The sequence below is a fragment of the Eutrigla gurnardus genome, assembly GCF_963514095.1.
Source record: "Eutrigla gurnardus genome assembly, chromosome: 6".
In the NCBI taxonomy this organism is placed as follows: Eukaryota; Metazoa; Chordata; class Actinopteri; order Perciformes; family Triglidae; genus Eutrigla; species Eutrigla gurnardus.
Genome location: NC_139920.1, coordinates 16,510,152 through 16,536,425, shown reverse-complemented (window position 1 = coordinate 16,536,425; position 26,274 = coordinate 16,510,152). Strand labels below are relative to the sequence as shown.

The window sequence follows — 26,274 nt, the reverse complement described above, 5'->3', positions numbered from 1 at the left end:
AGAAAACAGAAAACACCGGTAAAACGTTCATTAAAACTGTGGGTCTATGTAATTACATCCATCCATCCATTTTCTTCCACTTCATCCGAGGCCAGGTCGCAGGGGCAGCTGTCTGAGCAGAGACACCCAGACTTCCCTCTCCCCGGACACTTCCTCCAGCTCCTCCGGGAGGATCCCAAGGCGTTCCCAGGCCAATCATCCTTAAATGTCGCCGTGTCCCACAGAAGCACAGGTTCTTGATAGGAATAATGATGTTTTGGATTCTGAGTATCATGCAGGCTGGCTCACTGTCACACTTGGATATAAGGGAGGCATCATTAATGACACCTGTGCTCTTCCTGCTGTGAGAAAGTCCTGTTTAAGGCCCGTTGACAGCCTCACGTCAAGTATACAGTGTTTACTATAATCAACCTAAGTGCATGAACACTTCAGGCAGTCACAGGCTGTTGAAGTATTGATCTTGTGAAAAGATTAAATGAGATGAAAAACCAGGTAACTGTATTGCTTCAATAACACTTCTTGTCTTTTATGAATTGAGATCTAACCCGGGACGTTTGAAGGAACACATTAAACCTTCTACTGACAACTTATACTTTAAGTATCCTTATTGTACAAAGCATCCCCTTAGACAATGAAGCAGCTGCTGAACTGTCTCAACTATTTTTGAAAAATATTTGGTCAAACTTAGCTAAAACCAAGAAGGAAAGCATTAACTGTTTTTCCTTTTCAAAATGTGTACCTATTTCTGGAAAAGCAAGTAGCGTTTGTTGTATAAAACAGCACAATATGCAACAAATTATACACAAATTATTTGGATTTATATGCGGAACTAAGTCAGAGAACATTCCTATGTTTTTAAATGACTGTCATGCACACGGTGCACAAATTGATTTCACTTAAACGTCTTGAGATCTGAGAGTCGAATCTCATGACTTGAAATCTCATGATCGGTGGCTCACACGGGGTTCATTTGTTCCTCTCTTTATGTAATGTTTAAAATCGAACAAAACGTTAAATTATTCGTTAGTCTTTTTTCTTCTTCCGGCTACTGATATGATCTACCGCATCTTCATATAATAAGTTTACCACTAAATACCAAGGGTGTAGTCTTTCAGTTGAACGTTGGCAGTGTGTTGCATCTGTGAGAAGTGTCCACTGGAGGGAGACAAACACCTGGAGTTACTCATCCATACCACGTGTTCTGGGGGGATGTACAGCAAACATTCTGCTGTTGCACCATTTAATTTCCTCCTGCCTCATGACGTTTGCAATGTTAAAATAGAAGTTATGCAATAAGCAAGGGGTTCTAGTGTATTTTTGTCTGACGTAAAATAACGTCACCCGGTTGATTAATACATTGATGAATTTGGTCCTTAATTGATTTATTGATTAACTTGTTTACACAATAATAAACAAAATAAATTTGCTGGTTCCTGCTACACAATGTGAGGATTTGCTTCCGTCACAAAGACTTTCAGAAATGATAGGCTAGTTAAAATAAAGGGCTTTTTTTAGTTTACTTTTAAGAGTCTAAGGCATGAATTGACAAATCAATAATTGATGCACGTTTAAAAGCACATCAGTCATTTGCGGTTATTGGTGCCGATTACTCCGTTTATGGTATCTTTATTATGGTTTTCATTGCTAACTCACTGAAATACTGGATTAAATAAATGCTGGATTTGTCCCATTTGTTTACTTTAAAGGACTTCAGTAATGTTTCGTTTTAGTTGATACAGCTGGATTTTCCGCACAGGAAGGGAAATAAAGACTTGCGGCGGTGTTGAAACGCCACACTGGCTTTTAGCGAATTCAGCAGAAGTCTGCGTTCCGCCTTTCCAGGCAGACCGTGAAGTGGCACAGAGGAGCTGCAGCTCTTGCAGCAGGTTGCGTCAGTCGTCAGAGCAGGCGGGTGCAGCTGTGAACAGCCGCCCCTGTCCCTCCCCCCGTAGCTTGGGAAGAGCTAGGTGAAACAACAGTCACATTTCAGTGTGTGTGAGGAGACAACCGCGCTCATGTTTACCAACAGCCAAGGACATATGCGACATAGTCGGCTCCGGTATCAGGGAGTGTTACTGATTAGGGCTTTACAGCACAGAATCTGATCAAACGGCCTCAACCTTGGCAAGACGATAAGACGGGTAGTTAATATGAAACTAGTGAGATAGTAGAGAGTACAGTTGTTTCACTTGAGCAGAGCTAAGCAAAACACAAAGACGGTACAATAATAAGACGAGTAGTTCAAAGCATTTTATTGCATTTTTTTTTTTTTTTTTTTAGAAAAACAATACAAAATTCTGTAGCAACTGTCATAAATGTTGCCTTGAGTCAACTGCAATCATTCACATGGTACAGTAAAGTGCTTATTTTAAATCAAAAATATTTTTTTTGTATTTAAAAAGGATGTATTTATTTTGAATTTCCTCCCATGAACATGATGGGGCTTGGGGTGATTCAGTGATAATCAGGTGTCAACTCTCAAAAATTGAGGACTAATTCAATGTAGATGGAATAACCCCACACCATGTCCTAGAAAGGAACCACTTAGAAAACATTTGATCAATGTTGCTGGATTGTAAATGCTTTTGCCTGTGGGCTACATTCAGATTGTGGGGAGGTTGATGATGGACTGTCCATCTGAATGAATGACTGGGTTTTTAACACTTCCTTACTTCAAAAATGACTTACAATATGAAAATTGCGAGGCTTAAGGATAGAATTTTGTCCCATTGTCCCCCCCAATAAAAGGCAGTCCAAAAAGCTACTGCCATTTGACAAAAAGGTAGAAATGGTCATGACCAAGAAAACTCTTATACCATTCAGGATATTACAGAGTATGGCCAAAATCTGTGCGTTTGAGTATCCAACCCTATTTAAAAGTAGGGACTAACTCGTTTGATGTTCAAAAGGGAGAAAAAGGCAGAATACTGAACTGTATAGGTATTTTCAAAACCCCTAGATTGCCTTGATCATCAGCTTAATGCTTTGAGATTACCGATAGCAAAGTAGTTTCCCAAATGAAGAAACAGCTGCATACACAAATTCAAGTAAGTCTTATTATAAGACATAAAACCCCATATCGATGCATCTGTAGAAAGGTATTTTAGAACTACTACAGTGTCCTATTATTATCAGCATAATGACACCAAGAGAGCCATTTCCAGAGTACCGTCGCTGCAGTGCTGGCAACAGGACATGGACAATCAGAAGTCCCCACTTTCCACTGCTAGGTGATGACATGTTCAATTTCATGACTTGAACCCTCTTTGGTGAAATGGTTACAGTGTTGTGAGACCTCATCACCAGTCCATTACCGGTCGGTTTCAGAATGAGCAAAAAAAAAAAAAAAATTATTGCCAACTCTTGCACATAAAAAAAAAATGAATAAAAAAAAACTTAAAACTTGCCTTCACTGGGCATGAACGCTCCAGGTCAATTTAACGAACTTTCCATCTCACCTCATACTTGGTACTTTTAAAAACACAAAACAAGGAAAACATCCGGTGTTTCACCTGAACTGAACAGCACCTGCATGAAAATCACCATATAGAAAATAAGCTTATTAAACGCCATACAAAAAAGGAAAAACAAAAAACTAAACAAAAATCAGTGTGGCACAATGACATGGAGTCTTCAAACATGAAAAAGAAAGTAAACTTAATACAGCTACACTTCCGTGGAAGACTTTTTTTTTTTGTGGTTTTTCATTTTGTGGAATGTTTTTCCTTTTTTTAAGTTTCTTTTCTGAGAAAGCTCTTCTGCCTTTTATTTTGTAATGACGATTTTGTTGTGTCATTAATTTAAATAGGGTGTCAAAAAAAAAAAAAAAAAGGAATTGTGAACCATGGGGGGTGTGGAATGGTCCAAATGTATTTGATCAAAAAAAATGGCCAAAATGTGCTTTTCAAACCCCTGAAAGGAGTTCTAACCTTTACTGCAAAAACATTCAAGGTTAATTCTAATGCATTAATTGATTGAACAAAACTTAAAAAAAAAATTACAAGTTCTGGTTGTGGCAAGGGGACACGTCATGAATTCTTTATATTGAAAGGAACACCGACTGTTTCACTTGTCTCGCCATTTAACATTACGCTTGTATCAACATACCAGATATACTTCAGAGCAAGCTCAGAAGTCTAGTTTCAGGGTGGCCATGCATCAATTCAGTACTATAAACTTGCCTGATGGTCTCAAACACTGAAAGATGTGGCCACTATTTGCCATATATACAGTTATGATATATATACCCAGCCAGCCATGACTTATTGTTGCACCGATTCATAACTGTATGAATCGGTGCAACAGTAAGTCATGGCTGGCTGGCTAGAGACAAACAATCTTTGCTCAAGGAGCATGAAGTGCATGGCCACCAAGCTAGAAGAGTGCGTGTTTTATCTCAGACATTTACAGAGGAGACTCGTTGTTGAAGAATTTATCTTAAATGGAGACCAAAAAAAAAACAAAAAAAATCTTTGAAGTCCCCAGCCATATTAAAGGACTGCACCAGGCACGGACAGCATTGGCTTACAGCCCTCCCAACCCCTTATACTGAATCCATTCCAAGACGGAAACAGCCTTCATCTTGGTATATTGCATAAGCTTGTACGCATGTGCAGATGGGGCCATTCATGCATATACATACAGGCAAAGAGAACATTCCAGATAACTTAATTCACAGTGGATCCAGTTGTAACGTGGGAGCAGCAAAACAGGTTGTCCTTTGGTGTCTGAGCTTAGTTTTGAAGATAAGTGTTCTGCTTTCTTCTGAACTGAGTTTTATGAAGAAAAAAACAAAAAAAAACATAACTTAGAAAACACTTCTCTCTCCCAATTAATTTAACTGGCCCTCCTCCCCAACCGTGACATGCACATATGTGTGTTTGCTATATGCAGGCCCTGGACTGATGTGCTTCAGAAGTGCTGCAGAAGGGCAGAAGGCATTTAGAGGAAGGGCTGCAAGCAGCATCTCCCTTTACAGCGAGGCAAGAAAGCCTGAATGGCAGAGGAACCAAGGCCAGCTAGAGTTAGAGAGAGGGGCCAGAGTTGGGGAGAAAGTCTCAGGGTAGTCTTAGATCTGGACTTGAATCTTAAATCGACGGTCAGAGGTCACGGTTAACAAAGTTCAGGCACAGTCTCCCATAATTACAAGAGGGGCCAAGAGCTGACGAAGCTCTGCAGCAGAGACGGGGCCTCCCTTGAGCTGGCTGTTTTGCTCCCTGCGCCGGGCCAGCTTGGAGTTGGAAGGAGGAGAGAGGTGCATAGAAGAGCCAGTAGCTGTAACGACGAACGGCACATCCTGCTGCTGCTGCTCTTCCATGCCATCTTGTTCAGCCAGCTGCCGGTTCACAGCCATGGCCTTGTCGGCAAAGAATGTCAGATCCCTGGCATTGCTGGTTCTAATGGACAAGATCAGACACAAAAACTGTCAACACACTACAAGGTGCAAATATTTTAACTGTAGTATCCAAAGGAATACAGGCTGCTATAGCTGCAACTAAATTCTTACCTTTGATGCAGGATGGATGTTGGTAAAGTGTCGAATGCACCCTGAATAAAAAAAAATAAAAAAACATGTTAAAACATCAATACTTACTAACCTATATAAAAATATAAATAAAAAAACACCAGTCAAAGACATGCAGAAGATGTTTTTAGACTCACCCCCTGCACCCAGGGGTGCTGCAGCACCTGGCTGGCACTCAGGCGGTTTTTGGCATCCCGAACCAGAAGTTTGGATATTAGGTCTTTGGCACTTGAGGAGATGTGAGCCCAGTCTTTCTCTGGAAACTCGTATTTTCCTTCCTGAATACTCTCAAACAGAGTGTTCTAGTGATGGACATAAAAACATTTACCATCGGTTACTTTATCATGAAGATGTTCAACTTTCATCATGGCTCTCAACAAGATATAGGATCACTCAAAGGTTGGATTATTTAGTCAAATTCTTACCTGGCAGGTATGGCAAGGCTCCCCTAATTCCCAGCCACAATCACCACCACAGCGGCCTACAAAGGGTGGGTAGCCGCTCAGCATAATGTAGAGGATGACTCCGAGGCTCCACAGGTCACAGCGCTTGTCGTAAATTGTGGCTTCCTCACTGAAGGCCTCAACCACCTCAGGTGCCATGTACTCTGCTGAGCCACACTGTGAAACACAAAAAAAGGCAAGTTTAACTCCATGGATGGGGGGAAAAGAAGCAGAAAGCAGCAACAATAGCAGGAAAAGAGCTGAGAGAGAAACAAGCCTCTCTTGGCTGTGGCCCACATGCCTTCTTTCAGCTGACACCTCGTGGTTGCAAGTGTCGAAGCTTTGGGCCTACTCTTAGGCTGTGCAGTGGGAGGGGGTAGCCTATGTGATAGTCACATGCTTATGTGCCGTACCAAGTTAATTTAAAAGGTGCTATACAGCTTTACTATACAAGTTAAGGACACCTAAGTAGGAACATTGTGTACAATTACACATCAAGGGTAGATTAAGGGAATGCAATTGTATAATGAAGCAGGTTCAGTGAGTCACTGCTTGACCACACAGCTGTACACAAGCCAGGCAGAATGAGCCGAGGGCAAGGGTTGGCTCAGCTCTGACGGTACCTTGTTATGTAGCTAAGAAAGAAATTAGGCCAAACACTGAGCAGGGAAAAGAGGATTGGTTGTCCTGCAGAGCCAGAGACTGGGCTGAGCTCTCGCCAGTTACGTAACTTAACGAAAACACCAAATGTCATTTTATTACTTAAGGTACAGGAAAAGAACACGTCGCTTGTTCAGCAGGACACATTTCATTGATGCCACTTTGTCCATCTATCAACTAACAAGGACTTTTATAAATCATATGATTTTAAAATGTTTCATGTTATGATTTGATTTCTTTGAGATTTCTAGAGGATGTCTAAATATAGACAACTACTAGTATCAATTCTGAGAATACCTATTAACCGGGGTGTTAACCTGCACACACACACATGCAAAAAGCAGTCTGGCCTACATCCACCCTTCCATATGTGGGCATTCATGTTTACATTGAGCAGGCATCTATTGTGTCCCAGTACCACATCCCAGCTGTCTCCTAACCCCTCCTCCACCTCGCTGCACCCTTATGTAATGAAATTTGCTGCACAGGAATCTCATCTCAGACAAAGCTGCTTCTGTCAGAGAGAAAACACCAACCCCCAACACAACTTATCATGTCTGGGGCGACTGCCTCCATAGACAGGATCCCAGGACTCAGGCTAAACACAGCTGCCTCAGAAATAAGCAATTTTTGCCTACCAAGGTGCCCCAAAACTGAAAGGCAATGTCACGCTGTGCTATCAAAGAACAGCTATCAAGCTACGATTAGTCGTGGTCTGTTCAAAGACACCAAAATAAATCAAAGACAAGTCAGGGCAAAGAAAGTGACAAAGCTGAAGGGGGAGCAATGAAATAACCGTAATCTCACAGCGTTCTTCCTGTGCTGCTAGTGCAAACACCTTCTGAACTTGCATCAGTCACATCCGCCTCACACTTCCACGCAGACAGTTGCCAATCAGCTGCTGCTGCTGCCGCCGCCACCACAGGGTTTATTGTTATTGCAACCAGGGACTTTCCTGAAACCATGTGACTAGTCAGGCCATACTGACACCACTGATGACACACTCCTCTGCTGTTTGTCACTACAGGATAATCTGAAGAGGTTTACAGTAATGACACCCATTGTGTCATCATGCAGCTGCACCTGCATCCCTCACAAAAACAATGAACTCCGACTTTAAAAAAAGTTTAGGCTGCTAATGTGTAGTGTCTTCATGTTGCACGTCCACCCAGTTCCCAACAGCTGCACATGAGCATTGACAGTCGAACAGTCAGATTTATTTCATGCCAAGCAGACGGTCACTTGTGCAGAGATCTCAATAAAACTAAAATTAGCTTTTTCCGAGAAAAGGTTCTTCCTGGTATTGTCCATTATACTAGAGCACAGATTCACAGTAAACATTTTGGAAAAGTCCCTAGATGAAGTCGATGAAACACATTCAGTTGAATCAGCAACATGAGCAATGCAATTTGCATATTATGGAATATTGTGCAACAGCAACTGTAGAGGAATGTATGTGTGTGCGTGTGTGTGTGTCGCAAAAGCGAGCTGAAAATCAGATAACATTGTTCCTGTGATCAGGGCAAAGAAAACAAGCCAGAGAGCGCATGAGCAGATGATCACTTGTCCCGCCCAGTTACCCTCCCCCTCCCACCGTCTAGCCAATCACATCTCAGTTGCTAGGTATGGGGGAAAACGACCAACAATTCTAGAACAAACCTCATGCATGCACAGCCTTTGTATAAGAACATAAAGAAAGCGCAGACGAGCACAGGCGTGGTTGGGGCCACTGGGCGGAGACTAAGCAGAAACAGAGGGGGGATGTTTTTCTCTCATACCACAGAGAGAAGACGGGAAATGAGCAAGAGTTGGGTGTTTTTTTTTGGTTTTCCTGCAACTTTATACCACAGGACACGGCCATGTAAGACTCACAATGTGTTCCCTGCAGCCTTCAAGGCCATCACATTGTGTGCTGTCCTCACGCACCAACTTTTCTTCGACTGAAACCTTTGCCTTAGATCAAGTCTTGTGGTTGTGTACAATAAAATTTATAAAATAAAAATCTGTTTACTCAAAACAAGTTACCTCTTTGGCAACAAAACTATCTCCCCTTCAAATAGTTCAAGGATGGGCTATATCCATTAGTTCAGCTAAAAGGAAGATTAAGTTACTAGTGTAGAAATCCCCCACCCACCCATACATTCCTACAGGCTAAACTGCTATCCCTCACCTGCTCTGGTCCATCTATCCAGCCCCCTAGACAGCCAGCAGACACTGTGTGCATGTGTGTGTGCAGTTACCAGTTGTGTCTGAGGTTGCAAGAGCAGTGCTCAGAAGATTTATCTGTGTTGTGACCACAGCAGGAGAATAAACCTAGAGTGCAGGACTTTTACATTTAAATGGACACCTCTGTAATTCAAGTCCCTTGGCAAATGACAACATAATGACTAAGTTTACAGCTGGCAAGGAAAGCCCTCCATATACCAGAGTTTGGGTGAACACCTGAAGAATGCAGATTTGGGGGGGTTGCAAGCAAGCTCACCTGCAGGTGTGTGTAATTAGCATGTCACCAATGTCCGTGTAATTCAAATGATACAATTTATAAGTCCCTCAGAGCCAGCAACGGTGAGACAAAATTCCTCATTTTAGCCTAAAACCATCATAGTCCCCCAACGTCATGGGCCTCAATATTTACGTTTGATAAGTGACAGGACACTGACGTTCAACCAGAGTTGCTGATACTTCAGCACGATAAGGAAAGATAAAAGCTGCCTGATTGTGACATGCAGGAAGCAGTCCATGTTATTTCAGAGAAACAGCCAAACACTGAACTACCTTCACCTCAAAATACAACATTTTCTATCTCCCAATCAGTGAGCTTCCCTGCAGCTAACGCCACTGAACATTGCCCAACAGGGGACCAGCCAGTTGGACTTGATACAGGCATTGCTTTAAAGCCTGAAAACAAGATCATATGACGGATTGATTTCTTCCATCTACTGTCATCATCATTAGCGTTATCAGTATAATTAGTAGTATCTCTAGATAGAGTCAGACATTGCTGGAATGGCATAGCACCGTCCCATTCCCATCAATCAAAGCTGTGAGAACTGTTTGACAAACAAGACCAGCACAATTTGCAGGTGGACTTACAGGTGTGAGGAGCTCCGGGGTGGAGATGGGTGAGCTGTCGCTGTTGAGCTTGATCCCACTGCCCAAGTCAAAGTCACAGATCTTGACGGGGGAAATCTGATAAAGTGATACAAAATCAGATTAAAATTCCATAACACAATTCATATAATTCATGTGATTAATAGCCATTTGTGGGGCTAAAGATTTACACTAATTTACCATTACCAGGGTTCATATTATTTTAGAGCACCATATCACACCAAATCACCACATCATTTGCCCTTTGAACTATTGGAGCTTAAACAAGTCTGTGGTAAACTCACCTTGTCTGCACTCTTACAGAGAATGTTTTCAGGTTTCAGGTCTCTATGTGCCATTCCTAGAAAAAGATAGGAAGGCAAATCAGTCAGTTTAAACGCAGCAAGCCAGACTCATGTGCTGCGGATATAGTTCAATTTGAACAAGAAATGAGAATATGGACTGTAACTACAGTATTAAAATAAAAAGGTCATGATCGTTTTGGTGATCATGAGTAATAATAAAATTGCTCCTCATTTAAGTGGTTTTACCCTTGTTATGCAGGAAATCTAGAGCGCTGGCGATGTCCTGCACGACAACACTGGATTCCTGCTCACTGAAGTGTCGTCTCTTGTGAATGTGTGCCAAGATCGACCCTAAATAGGGGGTAAATGTGAATATATCAGTTTTATTTACAAGTAAAAAGCTTAGATAAACCTAAACTAAACAAATATTTGATGACACAGGTATACTGCAGCAGCTATAATTTACTAACCTCCTCGAAGCTTTTCAAACACCAGGTAGAATTTGTCTTCCTCTTCAAAGAACTCCACCAGCTCCAAGATGTTACTACAGAAAAGTAAGGGGGAAAAAGAGATCATGAGCCAGTGTCAACAGAGTCATCCATCTATTAAACATGCAAGATGATTTATACACTATGGAGTAAGAGGACTAATGCATGATTCATGCTCTCCGTAGTGGATTTTATTTTAAATGCTTTCGAACCGCATGGTCTTATATATCGTTTAAGTAAGATTTTTGCCAGCCAAATCAAATTATTTACAGGACAATCAACCTTCTTTTCATTATATTGCAATACATTACTTTCTTTTCAGGGCTTATATAAAAGCAATTAAGCAATATCCATGAATAGGTGACAGTCAACAATTCCTCCAGCATTGCAAAGGGTGGTTTATGGAGTTGTGTGGATGTCGCTGACTTCTTCACAGTACATTATTTTTACACCTGATCGAATTTGGAGATTAATGCAACAAACATAGCATGCCCATAGCTCGCTCACCATCTATGGAGATTGTGCCACAGTAACTCGCACAAGTATAAACAAAGCTTATGGGGATACAATAAGCACCAACTGAGTCAGTCTCCGGTACAGTTTCCAAACATTTACCATCAATGGCATTACTTTAATGGGTCATGACCAAAAAGGACATTACCTGTGGCCCTGGCACTGATAGAGCATCTCAACCTCACGGAAGACACGGCTGCGGCTGTGACCCGGTCTTTTCGCAATGATCTGGAACAGAAAATTTCCGTCGCATTATTTACAAATACAAAAAAAATGTTACATCCATAAAAAAATGGTCTGACGGCTTGGCGCTGCTCCAGAAAACTCCACCCGTGGATGGATTTACTGTATAGCACAGAGTATCTATTCCATACACTAAGCCTAGAAATGGTTTCCATCCAGACCAAAATCGTCCTGCTTTCTCACCTATATCCCACCCTATGGCACAGTTTTGAATGATACTTTAACCTACTTTCAGTGCTGCCTGGCAAAGCAGAACAGAATGCGGATATAACACCCCACGGCATCTATATTTAGCACTTCATGTGTAACCCATATTTAAAGCGTAATCACTCTTAAGAAGTCATGCGTGTTCTTCCAAACATCCTATAAGCTAATCCAAAACTGTTTGCGATAAACAAAAAAATGCTCGCTAAATATAACTTTGTGCTGCCTGGAGCTAAACCACAGAGGGGCCGCCAGCTGCAATATGACCTGCCAAGAGAGACAGAAAGATAGACTGCTGACACCAAAGCAAAAGGCCTGAATTTTCCAGTCCTGGTTGGTTATTGTCTGCTTGGGAGGCTGTGCATGTTTCTCTTCCTGGTAGCTGGATTATAGTTGCTTTTGAAGGCCAGTGGGGCCAGAGTTGCAGTGTGTGTCTAGGATTAATAGACAGACAAGAGGCCTGTGAGCAGCCCAAAGCCTCTGCACTATTCCAGTCTGAGTCAGCAGCACTAACAGCTCCCAATCAGCTCACTTTCACACAATCACAACACAATCCTCCCACCCTGATAATGACAAACAGATAAAAGAAACTACAAAACATAGCTGACCTGACAAGTGATTTATCAAAATGCCATGTGGGTAGACAGTAGTTAAAATACTAGATTTATGGTCGTTTATCCAAATCAAAAGATCAAAATCATAACAACCTGCTGAAAAACAAGGCCTCACAACGTCACGCTGCATGTACAATCATCAACCAAGGGTTGGGAAATAATACTTTACAGACAACGATTTGCTGGAGAACAAGCGCTTCAGATAGGCATGCACTGCAGAGCCCTCTGCTCACCCTTTTGTTGCAATCGCAACACAAGGAGCCCACACATGTAACTCACCCCAGTCTGGAGGGGGAGGGGAGAGACAGGACATCTGGCAGGAGCCCCCTCCAACTCCTAAATGACCTCTAATAACTGCAGACCATCATGCCTCCTCCCCCAGAACTGCTAAGTCCCAAGGGATCTACCAAACCATTACAGGGTAAACAAAGCTAACGGATCATGGTCACATAACAGAATGTGTGCTACGATTCCTCTGAAATATTAATTTGTATTACATGGACACTTGCACTATGGGGAACTGGCCTTTCCCCATCGACACCTCATTTCAAACGAACAGAATTAAACTGCAATCAGGAATTCATTAGAAATCTAAAAAAATGCTTTGCGTTCATGTCCAATATCTAAATGGGATACATTAGTTAGGCACCAAGAATTACAAAAGAGGAAAATGAGTCACAGTTCTAATTCCCTGCAAAGAAAAGGAAGTCCCCAGGAGTCAAGACATGTCTTCACAAGCCCACACCCCATTTGGACAAGAGAAGAGAAGAGAGAAAAAAAAAAAAAAAAAAAACTGTACCGAGCAAGGAGAACAAAGCAGTGTAAACACCCTGGGTCACAACCCTCACCCAGCGCCCCTCCTTCCTCTCTATGAGGGTTTTGTTTTGGCACAGTAACCAGTACATAATGTTCTCACAACGAGCGTCCTCTGTAGGCAATAGGAGTAAAGAAAAAAGGGGTGGGTATATCCCTCCCAGCTCTCCGATAGGCTGGCCATCTGTAAAACAGCGAGGGATGTGTTCAAGAGGAGCTAGTGTTGTACACTCCAAAGAAAAGAGACAAAAAAGGGAGAGCAGCAGTAGAACGAGAGCCTGCAGACATCCATAACAGAGAGCTAAAAAAAAATATCCTGACCGTCAACAGAATAACCAAAGAAAAGACAAATCCTGCTGTGTTTTTTTTACATTAAGATCTTATACCACATGTGATGACACGTGACTCCTTTGTGTGTAAAGGAATGCATGACTGCTCGCATCCTAAAGTTAACCAAGCGCCGTCCTAGAAACATAGCGCCTCTTTATTAAATCACTAGCCGTGTGCCACACACAGACAGGCAGGTGATATTTGGCAACAAAAAAACACGACAGTTGCAGATTCGCGAGACAGGAGCACCGACTTGCAAGAATCAAGACAGCATGAACTATGCTAAAAGGGTCAAACGCATTAGTTATTAAGTGTGTGGGAATGTCTCTCACCTTGACAGCGTACTCTTTGTTGGTAATGAGGTTGATGCATGTTTGCACTATGGCATAAGCACCCTCTCCCAGCACCTCTTCATGCAGTCTGTAGACATCTGTAGAACAGTTTCATATGTTAGGAAAATATTCATTTTTATTGAGGAGCAGAACCATTCTAAATGCCAGATACAATGTTTTATGAAGATTTGTTTAAACCGCAACAAAATTATACTGAAAATAAAAGCTTTTACCCTCGAATCGACCAGAGAAACTGTCAGTTGCCCGGCAACGCTTTTTCTTCTTGTTTCTCTTCTTGGCATCTGGGATGTCAATAGGCTGGCTGGAAGGCATGTCTGTGAAAATACGAGTTCCTATGTTAGTGAGGAAGCAAATTCAAAAGAAAGCACTCAAATGGAAAACTAAATTGAGGGCCAAACTGGCCTCAAGAAAACTAGGTGGTGCAATTAAAGCATTATGGATTGCATTTATGGGTAAGATAGAGTTTTCAAAATCTGTTAGTAAATGTACTCACCATGTCTTGGGGAGGGATCAAAATTAAATGAATCAAGAAGATGGGATCCATTTTTAGTGAAGTCGTCTGATTCAAAGGGATTTTGGCCCTAGAGAAATTTAAAAATGTGCTTGTTAGGGAATGCAATCTTATCAATGAGACATTCAGCTTTAAGTATCAATTGTTAGTCATAACAGATAAGACCCTATGTTATCTCTCCTTTCCTGAAACCATAAACTTAAAATAGAGTCAACACAGCAAAAGAGCCAAGGGGTAGGAACCTTATAAAACAACCATTCATATGTGATGTACCACCACCAAGTAATCCAAAGACTAAGCAGCCCACTCCAGCATAATAGAAACATAAATCTTGTTAAATAGAGTCACATTTCCTGCAACAGTTCTTTGAGTCACCAACTCCAGGCCAACTTTCATTCCTGAACATACACGTGCCATCAGGCCACACATATTTGTCCACCATAAGACATGAGTAACAGATGTGTTTATATTTAGCAATGTGCTCTCATACATGCTGACAAATGTGCTCTGATTATAGAGACTTCCCAAAAGGCAAGATCGTAGCCGCTCTGCAGCTCAAAACTCACCTTGAAAGAGCGATGGAATCCAGTGACTTCGGTGATCTTATTTTGCACCATTTTGCTTCGATTTGGGATGATTTTTGGTGGCTGCGGCAGCAGTGGGGGTTTTCTTTTGGATATCAATTTGCACTTCTCCAAAACCAAGTCGTTTCGGAGAGTCGCAAGTGATTACACTGCGCTATCTGGTCAGGTTGCTGCGGCGCTTTAAACGGGAGCCCTGTGGACAATACAAAAAACACAACGCAGCGTTTAAACCCACCGTCGCCAGGAGAAATAACTCAAGAAACCAATACACAATCATTAGTTTAGCCAATTTTTAATAAATTGTTCAACGCTGCTTATATTCGTCACATGTTCCCGAGGCAATAAAAACAACGCAGAGTGCAGCAACAGCTAACTACCGTTACAGCGCCACCCGTGTTGGGTTGGTTAATCTCATTTAAATAAGCCATGTTTCAAGACCCAGGATACAACACACACACACACACACCCCACAAGTCATTACAACACTACCGTTTGGTAAAGATGAGCAAATATGTCGGAAAGCCACGCAGTTTTAATTTTAACAAGGACGGCAGCGGCCGTTTGCAACAGTCACAGGGAGGCCGCTACGACCGTTTAGCTAACATGTACACGCTGAGGATTTAACTTTACGTCAGACAACGGTTAGCGACCGTTTCTAGTGCAACGTCACTGTCGTCCTATGAGAAGAACGGTCACATTTAGCCAAAAAAAAAACACAAAATGGCAGGATGAACTGTTTCCAAAGCTACATGTTTTTTTTTGTACTCACCCCGTTGTTAATTTTATAGCTCCAGCGTTAGCGTCGTTGTTTGACCCGCTGCTTCAACAGCCGCAGAGGACGGCCGAGGGGGAGGGGATCGCCTGATAGTGACTGCGTGGAAGGTGGTGAAAGCACAACAGCGTGTCCGCATTTATAACCTCCCCGCTGACTCCGCCCTCCTCGGGACTGCGTCGACATACTGGATGCATCTTTCTGGAAACGGATATGGTGGCCGCGTACCAATTTTGCCTCGCTGCGACGATGTACCACTTATCGTGGTAAGAAACGTGAATAACTGCTCGACGTGGCGCAGAAGACACGAAACGAGAAACAACATGGTGAAGTGTGTCATTTAAACAAGTTTAATATCAAATGTGGTAAAAACACACACATTTCATGCAAAATGTCTCGGAAACCAAATTGGTAACACACACGAAATGGTACCCGGCCCGTGAACTGTGTTTTGTTCGAGAGGCCCTCGAGGCCTCAGCCATTGGATGCATGGTGAGACTATACGGCGTGTACGTGCGCTACATGAGTGCAGTAAGCCCCCATGGCTGTTCCGAAGAGAGAGGTCTTAATGCAGGATGAAGACAGACCGGATGCACCGGTTTACATCTATGTCGACATCATAACAACTCTCTGCTGCACGAAGGGCACGTTTTACAAAAGGAGGTTAGCTAGTACATGGAACAAGTAGTGCACATAGTGCACATACACACCACCCCCTTCTCTCCTCGTGCCTCTCACAAAATGAATAACGTACATTTGATGCGCCATATCAAACTTTATTCTCAAGTCCAGTGATGAATGGCCATGATGGGTGGTCAAAGAAATCAGACTGAGGCAGTGGCATGACTTCAGCTGTGGCATTTCAGTATCACACACACAAAGTATCAGGTTTTGTAAAGTTACAACACGTTAAAGTACAAACGTACAACTCCAAAATTAATGTACTCCTCCTGATGCACGCACAATGACTCCTGTCAGTTATAGTATAATACTGGATTGTTTACTGCCAAGAAAGTGTAACAAATACAAGGAATTTGACTCCGGCTTCATGTTGCTCTCAGGACACACACACACACACACACACACACACACACGCACAGAAATAGATACAACTAAAACAAGGATACTTGAATAATTAAATTACACAAATGACATGTCAGCTTAAATAACAAGAATGGTAAATGTACCCAAAACGATTCATGCAAAGCAAAGCAATTATATGGATTTTATCTTTAGTTATTGAGAAGGGTATGTGAACACACAAATGCACACACACCTTTTTCATGTGTGACAAGGCAGACATGGCACGTTTTGGAGCCACGAGGATGCTGTTCAGACGAGGGTGGAGACACGCAACGAGGGTCTCACGGTCGTGTTAATGAAAGGGAACCAAGAACGCTGGTAACGGAGAAATGTTGTTACCTCCACACATCGGCTAATTGTGAGATGCCAAAGCAAACGTGACAGGTACGTACCATATTTTCAGATTAAAGAAAATGGTATATTGACAGAAGCTTGGAAAACCCCTTTCATATTAACATAATTCTTTTACATGAATCCCCTTAATGTCCTAAGAATAGAAAATGACTTCATGTTGCATCATTTGCAACATGGCAAATGCTTTACTGTACCATGTGCTTTTTTGTTTAACTATACAGTATGCTTTCTTTGTTACATTAACTATTTATAACTGCATATAATCCCTTGTGCACAGATCCGCTTTGTATAGCACTGATGTACTGTTTATCAAAGGTGCAGTTGATTCCATGTACGGGTTGTTTTCAGGACTCTACCGTCTTGTGACCGGAGGCTTTCTGCCTCTCCTCCTCCTTTCACCTTCTACCCCTAAAACATAAGCTCAGTGGCAGCAAACATTACGCAAGTGTTTGGCTGATTTGCTGCTGCCAGGAGCACATGGTGCAGTCGCTGGCTTAGTAGGAAAACATGATCACACGTCAAGGGGCGGGTCTGTGTCACTACAGGGCAAAAGGATGAGGCGTCTTCGGCCATCATAAATAACTTCAGGTGGCAACAGCCTCGTTTCTGATGCGAACGGCACTCAATCAGGGCAAGGGGGTATTTAGGCCGAGGATATTCCAGTGTGAAATCTGATAGAGGTGTATGTCTGTTGTTGTTGTTCCGAGGTTATTCTACTACGATGTCCTGATGCTGTATGGAGATAAAGCTTCACATGTAGATATCTAAGTCGATACGGCATCATTTCCACTGTTTAATAAATAATATTCTCAATACAGTAAGCTGTGCTGAAGTTGAATTCAACACATTTTCAGATTTGCCCTGCGTGTTTCAACATGCAAACCTCTGTGGGCCAGTGAGCACAAATTAATGCGCTGCACGTTTTATTTCAAACCTTACAGTTGAGGTCTCAGGAAAAAACACCCAAAATGCTTTGTTAAAGTCTTTTGATTCATGTGTTGAAATGAACTTCAGGCTGAACCAGTAATATTTCTTGTTAAAAAATGTTTTTCCTGTATATCTAGTGTAAACATACGAGCTACATTCCTCTCCACACATGAAGAAGTATTTGTTGCCTGAGCTGCAAATGCATGCATGAACTGCACGTTCAAATAAAACCGTCAAAGGCCAAGAAGATAAGTGCAGCCAGTCGTCTTACAGGGTTACAGTTGAAATTGCGTACATGTCTCCAGTCGTAATGTTGCACTGCCCCAGGGTGTAGATCCTTCCCTTTCTAAGAAAATCCTCCCACAGCAAACTTCCTAGAACACATAACCTCCAGCCAGGAAGTGTGAGCTTAACTTCTCCTAAAAACGCATATATGCTTTAAGAATTCCAGTGGAAAGACAACATACTGGAGCACTGGCCTGACTCCAACATTCAGAAAAACTCTTTAAACACAGACAGTCACCAAGGATTCTGCAATAGCCTTTGTTTTGTCCAACTTTGTTCCAGTTGTGCTTAGAAAAAACCTCATGTTTTGTTTTTTCGGGATTTTTTGGTGCTGTGCCCTTGTTATATATTACAATATATGACATCTCATTTTAAAATGCCTCTGGGTTTTTTATTTCTTAGAATCTCATTTCAGATTGGGTAATACAAAAACAACTGCATTCTTTCAAATCAGCGCACAGTTCTTTTTATTACAGTCAATGTTTTTCTGCATGGGGCTGCACGGTGGTGTAGTGGGTAGCACTGTCGCCTCAAAGCGAGAGGGTCCTGGGTTCGATTCCCGGGATGGGTTCGGGTTCCTTCTGTGTGGAGTTTGCATGTTCTCCCCGTGTAAGCGTGGGTTCTCTCCGTGTTCTCCAGCTTCCTCCCACAGTCCAAAGACATGCAAGGTTTGGGAAAAGGTTCATTGATGACTCTGAATTGTAGGAGTAGGACTAAATTGTAGGACCCCCGCGACCCCTTAGTGTTCATTATCATGACAGAAATAAAATTAAACGTAAGGTAAGACAGTTTCATGTTATGCTAATAAGAAAATGATGTGCATTTCAGCCTGAAAAAAATATGTTAAGGATTAATAATCGTAAAAGTGCATGGTTGCTTAGGTTGGACCATGAGTTAACTTTCTCCTTATATAATTCCTCATTTTACTGGAACCTTTGTGGTCCCTCTCCAGCTGTTGGCCCCTAAACTCATGACTTACATCCCTACAGCAGCTCCAGCTCTGCACGAGGGCACTGACTCACAAACCACAGTACCGTTTAGGGTGTGCGCCCATTCCAACATTTGCTGAGTCACATCATCTCCCCAACTCTCTACGTGTAAATACTCACACTGTACCATCAAAACAACAGGCAGACATCACTGTGTGGACCCTGACAGTCAGACAAGCCCCCAGTCTGATTGGTCAGCCTGAAATCCTTCCCCCTCTGCTCTTTGGCTTCTTTCCAGTACTTTCTTTCAGGTCTTGGAACCCCTTCAGGAGAAGTCTGGTACATTCCCGAAAGAGGAAAAACACACCAGAGGAAGCAAAGAGCAAAGTTCGGGTACAGATGTAATGGATGGAGCGCTTAGGAGGAAGTGACTAGTGAGAGGAGGTATATCAAGGAGGGACAATCCTGTAAGAGGATCAGGTTTCAGCAGCTGATAAGGTCATTCCAGTGGCTGATGTTATTGGGGCAGATAGTTGCATCATGTTTATATTAACATGTCAAATTTTACATTTTTAAAGCTTGAGTGAAGGACGGAAAGTGGTAATAAAATAGCTGTCAGCTGTATACTGACAATGATGGAATTTACTCAAATACTTTACTCAGATACTTCAATTTATACTACTTTATACTTCTTCCCCACTACATTTCAGAGGGGGAAAACATGTTACTCTACAGTTATTTGATAGGTTTAAATTACTAGGTACTTTGCGGGTTCAGATTATACCAAATATTATGTAAATATTATCAACAAGTACATTTAAAACTTAAAATATAATATAAAACCATTTATACTTCTGAACTTGTAACAGACTATTTTTAGTACTATAATTATTCCGATCACAATACTTTTTGCACATATGGGTGTTTCTTGTGTGCAAGATTGCTGCTCATTAATCCAAACCATTATGACCGATAACTGCTTGTAAACCGGACCAACGATGATGTCCTCAACCCTATTCATGCCTGTTGTTGATGTGATCATGCAGAGCCGGGCTCATTCAAGACAAAAACTCTCTGTGTATTCATCCAAGTACAGTCTGGCCTGCTTCTTGCATAACCAGCTTATTCAAATCATTAACTCAAATCAGGCCCAGCAAGGCCCCACTTCCCCTCTTCATGACAATAACTGGGACATTGGGCAGATTGTATAAAGCCAACAGCATTATACTGTAGGATTAAAGTTATTTCCTCACAGAGGCGGGTTTTGGTTTCTGATGCCACCCAGTGGACGGTTTTACATTCAGTCTTTAGAACGTGCTGCCGCCAGAGTTTTGGCATGTGAGGTCTGAGTCTCGTGTGACCTTCAGCTGCCAAGAGTATCTGAAACGAACACCTGCAGGTTTGACATCTGAGAACCTGCCCGGTGGCCCAAGTCCCAACGTGTGCAATGACACAGACTGGATGATGTCTGAGTCACCAGCAGGCCATTACTGTATTAGAACTTCATTTATAAATATGTAACTTTACTATAAATGGTACCGACCCCCAAATGTATTTAAATAACTGATGTAGTAGTAGTCAAAAAATAATACTCTCAGAAACAGAAAAAAATGTATTTTTCTCGTAACATTTGTACATAATACTTTCTTTGCCTCAAAAAAAAGAAAAGAAAATTAAATTACTGCATTGATTGTTCAGATGGGCATCAGTAAAACCAGAAAGCACAGTACCATTATCTTTAGGAAGGAAAACCATTCAGTGTTAATTTAAATACTGATTGCCAAATTCAATTCATAACGACGTAGAGCGTCATTTTAATGTAACAATGATTTGTAGAGATGGAGTCAGAAGAAATCATACTAAATTTTAGATCATTTTAAACAGACAGACAAATGCATCCTGGAATGATTGCGATTCAAATAAAATAGAAAAACATCAACACAAACATACAGCTTAATACTGTGCTCTGATAAAATGTTTTTTTTAAAAGCAACAGAACGCCTCACCTGACATAGTTCAAACCTACAGTATGGAGCTAAAATAGATTACAGTACTTAAATATAAAAATAGACTCTTTTTTTGAATTTTAGTTCTGCAGTCTTCTAGATGGACGTATGTGTTCTTCGGGTGTGATTGTGTCGACTGGCCAGTCGTGCTCCCTCAGTGACACATCCGAGAGGTCATCTCTTTCTGCGGACACAACGCACGCAGAACACAGAGTTAGCGCAGTGAAGGAAACACATGGAACGTTTACACACTTAAGAACGCCTAAGAGATTTTGCAAGCGACGCCGCTTACATGCAAATTGTTATTGACGGCAGCATCCTGTTTCAAAAATGATTGTCGGACGCAAATTGTTGATCATTTTGAAGTCAAGTACAGTATTTGTTTGGATTAGATTCGTCTTAAAATGATCACAAGACTACATGATCTCATGCTGGAAATCCCCACCATACTTTATTATTACCTGAATACAGGACACAGCGACCCACTGCTTTACTATTATTATCTATATTAGCTTAGTCTGACCCACCGGATGTAGACTGTGGGTATAAGGGAGCCATTGGTCACGAGGCATTTTCCCCACTGTCTGCTATCTATTCTGCAAGGGCACCGTGGCTGCAGCCTGGGCTAAGCACCGCCCGAGATAATAGTGACCGTTTTAAAGAAGCTGGATTGTTTTTTTCAGCTTTACAATAATAATGATGATGTGTGGAGCCAGACCTTCCTTTAATGCTGTCACAGCGCTGTGGACACAGGTCTGGTTACGTTAGACTAATATTATCTTAGCGGGAATATATCAGTACTGGCATATAAATCATACGATAAGCAATAAGATATGATTGAGGTCATTTGGAAACGGTGCCTCAGTTATATTTGGTTCACCAGGGGGTGCTGACAAACTGTTAAATGTACCGCTTGACAAAAGTTTTTAGATTGTGTGTCTATGGAGGAAAATAAAAAAGTGGTACGATTACCAAATCTTAATATAACCATTTTTTTTAAATGTCATTATGCACTTTAATGAGGCGCCTTGTGTAATTTCATGTGACTTTACATATAGTGAAAGCTGTTGTACAGTAAAAGATTTGTGCTTCTCGTGTCCTGACTTTGTCCATGTCTGACAATTTCTTCAGCAAAAAGATCCATCACCCTCTGGTTTAAGGAAACATCTCACCCAACAATTACAACACTGCTTAACTAGTTTAGGGTTGAGCGTTTTTTTTAAGTCTATTATTTCAAAAGATATCAAAGCTTTTTAAAACAAAATCTAATTTCTTTTGTATTCAGCTCCATGTTAGATCCGACCCCCTCTTCCGACTCACCAGAGGTTCCAGCTCTTTGTGTTCCGTGAGGTTGAACTCGACGACAAAATAATAGAAATGCTTGTAGCAGGTATTGACATGAGCCTCGGCCCCCATCTGGCTCACACGGTCAAAATGGTGGATGTAGACGTGGACAAACACCCGGAACAGGCGAGACAAAATCTTCTTAGCCACCTGCATGAAGGTCTTAGGGAAGGGAGTACCTGCAAGTCAGACAGATGGAGACGGGAGGTCAATCCAGGATGACCTTACGCTACTTGCTTCAAAGAAAGACACACATTTGATACTGATGTATTTAATGCAATGGCTACACAATATTCAAATTAAGATGAACTTTTCAATGCGTTGCTTTGTCCTCTGGAGTCCCCCACGTTGGATACTGGCATGCTATAGGACCGAGACAGTATCACCTCATACGTGAATGGAAAACTAACACAACTTAGTCCGAGGGATAATCCTTTGCTCTCACCAAGTGACTAATTTAGTCATTTTCCCTCGACTAATTCAATAAAATCTCAGGAATCTGTTCCAGAGGACAGGCGCGTCAGAGGTCATTTCTATTAATACCCTCCTGTACATTGTGTGACCCATTTTTAAATCCATTGCTTGGATGTTTCTGTAGTTAGTCAGATGCCGAGCCTCAGCACAGGGCATGCACGCACGCACAGAGCTGCAGACTGAGATAATAAGATGGGAGAATGCAGGATTAACTGGTAGTGTTTGTAATATGAAACAATGTCAGCAATCTAATAAATGCGGCCTCGCAGATTTTATCTAAAACATTTTCGGTTAACGACACACACTGGCATCTGGTGTTCAATGCCTCTCTGCTCTATGGAATTTTATCTGCATCTCATTATAATTTCCCTTTGTATTCATTACGTGTTCATCATTCAAGTGGCTTTTGTATCGGTCCTTCATGTGACTGACATATTAGTCCATTTAAAGAAAGATTAATCAGTCATTTAATAAGTAAATATTTGCCCTTCATAGCACTGGCACCAACCTTGGCTTGTGACTCCTCAATCAAAACAAAACCATCTCTGTCTACCAGTTGTGATCAGTTCAACCAAAGACAGATATGTTACCCTGTGTGTTACTGGAATACTTTTATCATTCCCCCTAAATCTAAATAATTTAGTATTTCACAAATACAGGATAACAGCAAACATTTGAGGGAAATCTTAAAAAACGACACAACTTTGTGGAACATAAATACATTATTTTCTGCTTTTCTCACCTTGCGTCCCCAGGTTGTGAACCACGTGTTTACAGCATCTCAACTATGCAAGTCCAAATCATTATTAGTTGAAGACCAGTGGAGGTTTGACTGCTGTGAATCATCAACATTGTGCTGCATGTCATTACGTATGAAATGTGCTGTACCAATAAAGTTAACTTGTTGATTTTGGACGGGCACTGATCATTTTATTGGGACTAGATCATTTCATTGAAATAGCTTAATTGCCAATGAAAGTAATGGCTGTGTTCATTGTCTGTGGGTGGTAGCTTGGTTTGCACACAACCTCTCTTTTAGAAGACACACAAAACCCAAACGTATGTGACCTAATTCTGAATCTCTGAACGGAAAGCCTAACTTTCATTAACACACCATCTATAGGAAACACTTACCAACATTTGTGGGGAAGATGTTCTCATTGTTGATTTGTACCTCAATCCAGTCCATGAGCAGGCTCATGTATTTGGGAGCCGACAGCGCCGTTGGCTTCTTGTACTTGTGCTCATCCTGCCAGCGGTATTCATACTTGGGCCCACCGGACATGACGGGGCAGGTTTGATCAGTGCAGGAGTCACTGATGGTGCCGTAGATGAGGTTGATGCGGTTGAAGAAATCGACTACGTGGACGGCCACCCAGTCGTTGAGGTCCTCGCCGTGGGGCAGCTGCACGGCCTGCTTCAGGTCCAGCCCTGCATTCAGAGACGCCTGTGCCTTCTTGTGCAGGTCGAAGCGCTGCGTCCCGGGCTCGAACTTGCGCTTGGGCCGGAATGTCCTGTCTTTGTTGAAGACTTGTTTCAGGGCCATGGACATGGTTGGATGTGGTGGCACGGGGCAATTTGTTTGAATGCTTTGGGTGGATTAATTACTGTTGAAATGGAAGCAGTCAATCAAAGTTTTTTTTTTTAATATTTGTTTTGACACCCTCTGCTATTCTGCATATGATGAAAGGAGGGAAGAGAAAGAAAGAAAGAAAGAAAGAAAGGGACATAATTTGATTAATAGATGTACATTTTCATACTTCCTACATATTCCTTATATTTTACAAAATGTTAAAGGCTACAGCTATGAACTATTTTCATAATTGATTGCTGATTGTAAGTAATCAATTGATCCATTAACTGTCCTTCGTCAATTTCCCAAAGTCCAAGACATGAACAAAAGCAGCAAATCCTTACAATTAAGAAGCCGGAAAGAGGTAAAATTTGGCACAAAGCTTTAAAAATTACCTTAATTTGATCTGCTAATCAAGTCATCTTTTCAGCTCTATTGCATTCTTATTTAGCATATAATGGATCAGCTGATCAATTACACAACAATAGCATCTGTGTTTCAATATTTGTCTTGAACCTTGAGCTGTTTGTAGAAAATACAAATCCCTCAACCACCTTCTTAAGAAGGTGTAAATGTCACAAAAGATGGAGGTCATGTCAACAGTCATAAACATTCACGGTGCAACAATGTAAATAAACGGTTAATGATTATGGCTAAACGCACGAACATTGTACCTTATACAATTTCATCTAATGATGAGAAAACCAATGAGGCTAAACGACATCCCGGACGAACAACAAGTCTGAACAGTGACAGCAGTCAGCCTAACAGATAAAACATCGTGAGTCATTTCCTATTGCAGGTACTAATTCCGCCGTGAGACCAAGAATCTGCGGAATGACAATAAAACCGCCGTCACCAACGTTACGGGGCATTACGGTATATTTACACACCTGTCTAAATATCGGCGCATTGACCTTCATAGTACTGCGGACTTTACGTCGTTTTAAACCCACTTTGAGGCAGAAAAGCCAAGAGATTAAACAGCCGGGCACATGACGACTGAACGAAGTTTATCTGTGACGTGCCTAGCTAACTAGGTCGGACTTGTTGCTTTCTAAAAAACAAAATCAAAAGCTAAAACACAAACAAGACAGGACAAACCCACATAACTCACACGTTATTTACGTCACATCTTCAATAAATAACGGCGTAAAAACTCATACGGACGTTGAAACGGTGACGAAATCGCACGGTTGAAAGCCACTTTCACGAACTTACTTGTTCCGCCTTCCTGTTCCGCCAGTTTCCTTCGATCCTTTTTTATCGAAAATTATCTGGTTACCGATCGATAGCTTTAGGTCGACAACAAACACGCACTACATTATGGACACATATTGCCATATATGTTGTAAAATTACTGTTAATTCAACAAAACATGTCAGTTTAATAAAGAAACTAACGCCTGGCTCCGCCCTACGAATAGAAAAGTACACCAAGGTCTAGTTAGAGCCGTTGGTGGCAATTTCCGGTCACAACCTTCAAAATAGTATACCCTTAAAAAAAGAATTCTCATTAAATATTGCACTCGTCCGTAAAACAATATCCACATGTCAACCACGTTTTTTTGACGACACAATGCATTTGAAGAGGTTTCCTCCCAAAGTAAAGGTGCAATTTTCAACTGACCAAAAAAAAAAAAAAAAAAGAAGAAGCAGGACATAGCAATTTCAATGCTACATTTTTCTTGCTTACTGCCAAAAATATTGAAGACATGATATGAGATTCAACCACTGTCCATGAATCTAACATGCGATGTATCGGCCTGATGTTTTACTCTGTAAAATTTTACTCTGCCATTATTTTTAATGAATCCATCCACTTCCGGTGTCGCGTGCGCTTCAACTGTTGC

General features: G+C 41.6%; 2 protein-coding genes across 2 annotated transcripts; both read right to left on the bottom strand.

The window, feature by feature from the left end:
* Positions 1-2,239: 2,239 nt before the first annotated feature.
* Positions 2,240-15,564, bottom strand: mknk2b (MAPK interacting serine/threonine kinase 2b). Its single transcript, XM_084011294.1, has 14 exons — positions 15,445-15,564; positions 14,658-14,868; positions 14,074-14,161; positions 13,793-13,894; positions 13,560-13,657; positions 11,172-11,251; positions 10,493-10,566; positions 10,269-10,373; positions 10,023-10,078; positions 9,721-9,816; positions 5,950-6,144; positions 5,662-5,826; positions 5,507-5,547; positions 2,240-5,396 (listed from the first exon to the last, which is right to left on the bottom strand). Exons 2-14 carry the CDS (start codon positions 14,706-14,708, stop codon positions 5,123-5,125), a joined length of 1,425 nt encoding a protein of 474 aa, XP_083867420.1. The 5' UTR covers positions 14,709-14,868; positions 15,445-15,564; the 3' UTR covers positions 2,240-5,122.
* Positions 15,565-20,624: 5,060 nt separating this feature from the next.
* mob3a (MOB kinase activator 3A) lies at positions 20,625-25,858 on the bottom strand. The gene is made up of 4 exons (XM_084011312.1): positions 25,644-25,858; positions 23,984-24,523; positions 22,352-22,554; positions 20,625-21,215 (listed from the first exon to the last, which is right to left on the bottom strand). The coding sequence occupies exons 2-4, from the start codon at positions 24,399-24,401 to the stop codon at positions 21,186-21,188; spliced, it is 651 nt and encodes a 216-aa protein (XP_083867438.1). The 5' UTR covers positions 24,402-24,523; positions 25,644-25,858; the 3' UTR covers positions 20,625-21,185.
* Between the last annotated feature and the right edge of the window lie 416 nt (positions 25,859-26,274).